The following is a 7,895-nucleotide window of genomic DNA, read 5'->3' as shown; positions in this document are numbered from 1 at the left end:
ACTTTTGAGTCATTTATTTTAATATGAAAAATTATTCATAGCCAAAATTATACAAAATTGAAATGCTATAACGAAAAATGAAGGGAAAAAAATGCAGAAAAGTGAAAGAACAGAAAAGATGAATATTAATAATAGCATCCACTCTGTATCAATCAATGCAATGTTGTGGTACGTATGGAAATGTGTGTGTATATATATATATCAACATTTATCATTTGATTTTGATGAATATGTTGGGCAGATTTTTGATAACATATAAATTCCCACTTCTTTTTTTCCTTGTGCCCATTGCGACGCCTTGACAAATATTGGGTTTATTTTTTATTTCTTATTTTAGTTTCTTCTGATTATATATAAGAGGTGACAGAATGTTAGTAGAAGTATTTTATATTATATGTGACAGAAGATGTTGATGTCAAGGTCGTTAATTACCTGGGCATGCTTAAACAAGTAGTTTTAAATCTGCATCCATCCCATAGCTGCCAGTCTTGCAGTCATGCCATTTCTTATCCTATACTCATTCCAAAATGTGTGTAGAATAAAATATGAACAAAAAAGGTGACACCTTGCTAATTAGAGCAGCTTCTATACAAATGACAGAAGATCCACCCACAGCTTCTATACACCTTTCCATCTCTTAATTTGATGTTCATATTTATCTTTCTTCCTTGTGTCAAGGATAGCACCTCAACGAAATTAATTAGATCTAAATGTTGGGGACTACAGAGTTCAACTTACATTTGAACTGTCCAATTCAAAATTATTTGATAAAACATGAGAGCTACTAGCTATCTGACAGCGGCTCTGATATTATAAGTCTATTACTTGTCCGGTTAAACTGGTTCAAAAGATATTTTACCATGAAATAATATTGTTCGTTTTGAACCGTACCTTAAACTATTTTTCCTAAATGTCTCGTACTAGTAATACTATCACTTAACTTATGTGCAACGTCTTTGTTTGTATATTCAATAGGATCTTTCAAGGCAATATAAGTACACACATCAAGGTGAAGGGGTAGCAAAGATCATCATCAAATTCACCATTTCCTCGTATACGCTACATGATGGACGTACCTAGATTGCCTATTGTTATTACTTTCTTCATAAAAATTGTTAATATTTCCGTTGATAGGCTACTTTGGCCCACCTAAAGGCCTAAACCTTAAGAGAATGAAATGGTGTGAAATATATACATAGCAGTCATGACATTAGACCCTGGGAAATTAACTTGACAACAATCATAAGATGGAGGAAGGAATCCCAAAGCAAGCAAAGGTGCATAACAAAGGCAAAGGGAAATGATTACATGAATGAGAAAAGGGACCCCATTCACCATTGATAAATCTTCCCTTTCTCAGTCTCTCAATTTTTTGACTTGAAATTATATTAGGACCCCACCACGGCCACCATTGTCTATATGGATTGCATGATTAAAAGAGCACCTCACGTGGAGTCTGAACCAAAGGCTCTGTCATTCACAGCCACAATAAAAAGAAAAGTCAGGACAAACCCCTTAATTCCCTCTTCCTTCCTAATGAAAATAATTTCATCAAAAATAAAATCAAATCACACTCAAAATCACAAAATTTTCTTTCTTTTTCTAATATACTATGACTTATTCCAACCAACATTAGTTTGTCAAAAAGATATTAAAAAAGGACCCCAACAAAAGCATATATTTTCTTTTCCCCTTTGTTCAATTTTTTTTTTGCTTTTAAAAACTTCCCCCTTATAATTCCTACTCATTATCTTTGTTGCTTTAAGTTTTCCTCTTCACATCTCCCCCTCTCTCTCTCCCCTAAGTTAAACAACACATCAATTCTCAAACAGTAACACTCTAGAGGGTAAGAAACACATACACTGATTTGATTCATTTCATTCGTTCTAGCTAGAGTGAGCAACGCAGGTACAGAAAGAGATATACAAACAGACCAAGAATTGAATTTAGGGTCCGTCACTATTGTGAACATCAACACTGAAAGAAAAAGAGAAAGAAATATTTTCTGAGTGAGTTTTCCTTAGATTCGAGGATTGAAGCGGCGTATTTCTAGCACACAAGAGTGATCATGGACGGAGGAAGTGATGATCATTTCCACCACCAGCACCAACATCACCATCATCACCACCAATACCGTCAAAATAATTTCCCTTTCCAATTACTCGAAAAGAAAGAAGATGAACCTTGTTCCAGCTCCTCCGCTGCTGCTAATAATTATCCTTCTCTTGCCATCTCCCCATCTGATCATACAAATACAAACCCTAATAATGATAATACCCTCCAAATCACTGAAACTTCGAAAAAACCACCTCCCAAAAGAACCTCCACCAAAGACCGCCACACTAAAGTTGACGGCCGCGGCAGACGTATACGTATGCCTGCCCTTTGTGCCGCTAGGGTTTTCCAGCTCACTAGAGAACTCGGTCACAAGTCCGATGGCGAAACCATTGAATGGTTACTCCAACAAGCTGAACCTTCTGTTATAGCAGCCACTGGAACTGGTACTCATATTTTTAGACACTTTTTTTTTTTTAATTACAATTTGTTAGTCCAAATAAGCAGTTGTGGATCCATGTTTTTCACTAAGGGAGTCAAAACATAAAGAATAAGCATGCAAAGAAGTAAAATGGATCCAACAGGAGTATTATATATACTTAATGATTTTAAAAAAATCTATTTACCTAATATAATTTTCAGGCAAAAAGATGTTAATTGACAGCCCTTCATAGCTCTGCCACTGAAAACATGGATAACGAGATGGTTGATTAAATTGTGCTAGTATTTGAGGATTTTTCTGATTTTTTTGTTTGAAAAATAAATGCGCATTTTCAGTTTATTGTTTTCTATGGCAAAACTTTCTTTCTACTTTCTTAGCCTTTGTTCTTATCGCTTCATATTTCATTTGAATTTCCTAACAGGTACAATTCCTGCAAATTTTACCTCGCTCAACATTTCGCTACGTAGCTCAGGATCCAGCATGTCGGTACCATCTCAGCTACGATCCTCGTATTTCAGTCCGAACTTTTCGCTCTCCCAACGACGAGGTTTGTTTCAAGGTATTGGATTATCTTCCGACAGATCTGCCACTACGTTGTTGAACTTTCAGACCGGAAATACAAACCCTAGTATGAATCATCAATTTCAAGCTAAGCAAGAAATGAGGGATCACAATTCACTAGATTTAACGGAGACAAGTATAGAAGAAAGTCTAAGCCGAAAAAGGAGACAAGAAGTAGACTTGCAACAGCAGCAGCAACAACATGATCAGCAACAACAGATGGGGAGTTACTTGTTACAATCAAGTACGGGGACTATGCCAGCAAGTCATTCATCAATTCCGGCCAATTTTTGGATGTTAACAAACAATAATAGCCAAGTTTTGGGGGGCGATCCAATATGGACGTTTCCATCCGTTAGTAATTCTGCTGCTGCTTTGTATAGAAGCACAATGTCAAGTGGATTGCATTTCATGAATTTTCCTGCACCAATGGCATTATTGCCAACTCAACAACTAGGAACGAGTTTAGTTGGCAATAGCAGTGGCACTTCACTAAGTGAAGGTCAATTGGGCATGGTCACCGGACTAAATCCGTATAGGCAGTGTTCCGGTGTATCGGAATCTCAGGCGAGTGGGTCCCATTCACATCACGGCGGTGCAGATGATCGGAATGATACGACCAGCCACCATTGATATATCCTAAGATTGATGACTGATCATCGTGATCAGATTCTTACATTTTTATCCTCGTCTTGTGGTGTGATATAAGTTTGGATATATGTTTAAAACACACACGTGAGGTTTGATTATTTGCTCTACAATTCTGAGTTGCTTCTTCCTTCTTCTTTTTTCTTTCAATATTTTCGTGTGATTAATTTGCCTGCCGGTTTTTTAGGGTTTGAAGAGGGCAATATTTTTTTAACAAAGGGAGTATTAATTTGGCTGCTTTTTGTCAAAAGTTCTCTTGTTTTTGTTTATCCATTTACAACCGTATAGATTGTTATTCATCACTACTATTATTGATCTTTCCTTTTTTTTTCTTTTACCTAAAGTACATGTTGTTTGACCAAAAAGTGTGGTTCTTGGCTCATATAATTAAATCTATGTACTAAGGGGTTAAACCTAATTAACCATAATATTTCTAGATGCGAGTTGTGAAAGCGTGATTAATGTTGAACACATATGGTAGAAAAATAATAATGGTGTGTGACAATCATCCCAAATAACGTGAGTAATAAATGAGCATTAATAGAAATGAACAATAATAAATGGCATTTGGGTAAATAAAGAAATGATTCACCCAATAAAGGAGAAGCTAGATATTATTCTTCCTTACAATGATGAATGACAGACAAATCCTTGAATGTTCGAATTATCCTCGGATCTCATGGGAAGTATGGAATAATGTGGACAAGAATCTTGATAAAAATGTGTTGTTTCTCTCTTGGTAAGAGAGAGAATCCTTTTATCAAAGTGTGTTCTTACAAATGAATATCACATGCCCTACATCATTGTCTCTTTTCCTATATATATGAGACATATCCCTAACAAACCATAATAGTACAAGTGCAGAGAATATCCACTAGATATATGAGACATACCCCTAACAAACCCTAATAGTACAAGTATAGAGAATATCTACTAGAATATTCTCTTTAATATCTTATTTTGAAAACTAGCCGTTACAGCTCTGTTAATGGTGCTCGACCTCGACCATTGTTGACATCTCGACCACAAACCTCGTTTCTTCCTGGTCGACCTCGACTAACCCTTTCCTTAGTGCTATATTGCCCTAAATATTCTAGCATAGATTTTGACCTATACAGTTAGTCCCTCCGCTTATTGAGGTCGGCCTCAGACGGCCTTGATGAGCAGATTTTGTTTGTCGAGGTCGAGAAGATTGGACGAGTGGGTCGGGTCATGATGTTTGAGACGAGATGGCGACGTGGCCTTTCGTGAGCCGCATCTTTAAGGGTTACATCATTTTTGGATAAAAGTGACGTCATGACATCATACATCATTATGGTTCATTTTTCTAATGCTTTGCGTCATTTCACGTGCGTCTGTTGATTAGATCTGCCGCTTCGATACCTGTGCTAGGTAATGATGGCATAATTTCTTAGTTTCGATGCATGAATTCTTATAAATAGGGATATGAGGGCACACACTCGTGTTTTATAGATTTCCCATATCAAACCTTGTGCCTTCTTCTTCTTCTTATTCCATTGTTGTGTATCTTCCTTTTCTGCCCTAGCGATCCTTGTTGCATTTAACTTTTCGTTACTTGAATACCCTATCTTTCTTCAGAACTATGGTTAATGTATCTTTTGGTCCAAGCGAGGGAAATAATCCGGTTCCCTTGGCGATGGTTTTGCTTCCTCACGCGGAGGGCGTCTCTGTTGTCGTTGAGGATGAGAACTTCCCTACGGTGGAGGAGATAATTCCTCGTGGTGAGAAAGTCAGGTCTGATTTTACAAAGGCGCCTGAGGTTGAGCCCGAGATCTCCGAGTCGGCGATGAAAGATGCCGATTTATTAGAGTTGAAGGCTAAATTTGACATTCCCACTCACTTAGAGTTGGTCCCTACAGGGCGTGACATGGTACAAGTACACCGCCCCGGGTATTGTGCGTTTTACGCCTACCCGTTTCATGTTGGCTACACTCTTCCCCTTCTCCCCTTGGCGAAGGAGTTCTGCCATTTCTATGTTGTTTGCTCGGCTCAGCTCGCGCCGTATATCTACAAGCTTATTAGGATGCTTACTAAGTTTGCAGAATTGGCCGGGGTTGAGATCACGCTTCGACATTTGATGCATCTCTTCGCCCCTAGTTTCTATAGGGGGACAATGTTAAACCTTCGCCATCGAGGGGGCACGTGCCTGGTGGTGAAGATGGATGATAAGGCGAGCTGACAGTTCTAGCACAATTTTTTCTTCGTCAAAACTGAGGACGTAGTGGCCAATGCAGACGGCTTCCCCGAAACTTGGAATTAAACTCGTAAGTGTCTGACTTCTCTTCGTTGAGGCATTTGATTTACTTACTTAGTCGTGAGTTATGATCTCTTTCTTATCTCTTATGCAGTCAAGACTATGCCCCTTGCTTTGGTCGGGGACATTTGTGATTGAGTCGGTCGGCTCCTCCCTCACATCGAGGGAATTCATAAGTGTCCGGGCTTTTTAAAGAAGTTTGGGCCTGCTCACTCATTAACCGGTGAGTCTCTTCGTTTTGGCCTTTTAGTCGCTTACCATTTTATAGTTTGCGCTGGCAGACCCTCTTTTCTTTTGCGCTTCTTTTAATTCCAGCCCAAGGGCCTTTGAGGAGGCCGAGAGCTCCCCCACCTGCATTCTGTAAGAGGAAAAATGCTTCCTCTTCGGCGTCTTCCCCCTCTATGACCGTGGCAAGGTCTGCTCGCTCTTTGGTTTCTGCCCCGTCTACGACCGCGGCTAAGTCTGCTCTTCGATCCCACCTACTGCTATATCAGCATCAATCTCTTCTCCACCTGCGGATATTCCTACGGCGGAGCCTCCGGCTTCCTCTTGTATCGTCTTGTGGACGAGGGGGAGGAATCATCGCCAAGTGACGGGGATTTGGTGCCCCGTAAGAGGAGGTTAGTGGATGTTGGTGATAGGGCTTCCCGGGCCGTGGATTCTATGATGGATGATTTTACTATCCGTGAGACGGCGACCATAATTCTTGAAGGTGACGTCAAGATGGTGTCTGAGGTTCCGAGATCGGCGGAGAACGTAGAGAGCGTATCTCATCCTTTTATGACGATGGAAGTCGAAGGGCTGACCGCTAGGGTTTTCGATACTTTGCGACAAGAGTGGCCATCGAACTCGCAGCTCAGACCTCGACGCTGCAGAGCTGAGGATGATGGAAGAAGGATTTACTCACCTCGAGGTTAGGTTGGAGGGGTCTGCGTGGACCATCGCGTTCCCATGGATCGTGATCTGTTGAAGAACAGAGAGAACGTGGTCCCTGTCCTTGGTCCCCTTTTCTCTGATGTGGAGGGTGAAACCCTCAAGGTGCTGGATGACATTACCTTATCGAGGAGCATAGCCGGCCTCGCTTTTAGAGTAAATTTTTCAAGGTTTCTATTTCCCTATCTGTTATATGAAAAGTTTCGGGCTTCGTTTTAGTGCTTTGCCTTTGTCAGCGGAGGCGTTCTTATTTTTGACTCTCTTTCTTTTTGTGACTACAGACCATGATCTTGGAAATTGAAATCGCCCGAAGGAAGGAGAGGCGTAAGGCTATATTCAAGAAGCTGCAACGCAAATACTCGAGTACCGTGGCAAGTACCGGGAGATCCGCAGGCGGTTTGGCGAGGGCGGCAATTTGCAGGCCCTTCGGGACAAGCTGAAGCAAAAGAATAATGAGCTGGTGAAGTTCATCGAGAAGTACAGTGTCCGTGAGGGGACGTTGAGAAACAAGGAAGAAGAGTTCGAGGTCAGTAGGGCCGTGGACGTCCAATGTGGCGACCTCCAAATTCAGGTGGTCGAGTTGCACATGCAATTGGAGGAGTGTTGCGTGCAGATGGAGGTTCTTCATGGCGAGATCACCGAGAAATAGAATGAGCTGGATAGGGCGGAGTTCGCTCGGTCGGAGGCTTCGAGGAAGGCGGAGGCCCTTGAGGTGGTGATCAAGACTCCTCGTTCTAAGGGAGAGAACAAATTAGAAATGTCAAGGCTAAAAGAAGAGCGACTTGATGATAGGGTCGGAGAGTTGGAGGAGGAAACTTCTGACCTCTATGACTGAGTTGCTGCTCTTGAGCCCGAGAAGGCTCAATTACTAGCGCAACCGTCCTCTTCCCATACCTCGGACTTTCCTAATGTTCCTCGAGAGTTGTACAAGGACTGGATTCATGCCGAGGCTGTTGATACCTAATTTTGCCCTCATATTCT

At 40.9% G+C, this 7,895-nt stretch overlaps 1 protein-coding gene across 1 annotated transcript; it reads left to right on the top strand.

Moving 5' to 3' along the window:
* The first annotated feature begins 1,752 nt into the window (after positions 1–1,752).
* Positions 1,753–4,023, top strand: LOC104107237 (transcription factor TCP14-like). The gene is made up of 2 exons (XM_009615979.4): positions 1,753–2,501; positions 2,919–4,023. The coding sequence occupies exons 1-2, from the start codon at positions 2,069–2,071 to the stop codon at positions 3,689–3,691; spliced, it is 1,206 nt and encodes a 401-aa protein (XP_009614274.1). The 5' UTR covers positions 1,753–2,068; the 3' UTR covers positions 3,692–4,023.
* The last annotated feature ends 3,872 nt before the right edge of the window (positions 4,024–7,895 follow it).

Source organism: Nicotiana tomentosiformis, chromosome 6 (assembly GCF_000390325.3).
Source record: "Nicotiana tomentosiformis chromosome 6, ASM39032v3, whole genome shotgun sequence".
NCBI classification, from domain to species: Eukaryota; Viridiplantae; Streptophyta; class Magnoliopsida; order Solanales; family Solanaceae; genus Nicotiana; species Nicotiana tomentosiformis.
This window is presented reverse-complemented; position numbering and strand designations above follow the sequence as displayed.

Bases quoted from the DNA above. Each gene is read 5' to 3' on its own strand.
- LOC104107237 (XM_009615979.4), top strand. From the start codon at position 2,069: ATGGACGGAGGAAGTGATGATCATTTCCACCACCAGCACCAACATCAC. The intron at 2,502-2,918 runs GTACTCATATTT...ATTTCCTAACAG, and splicing joins TATAGCAGCCACTGGAACTG to GTACAATTCCTGCAAATTTT.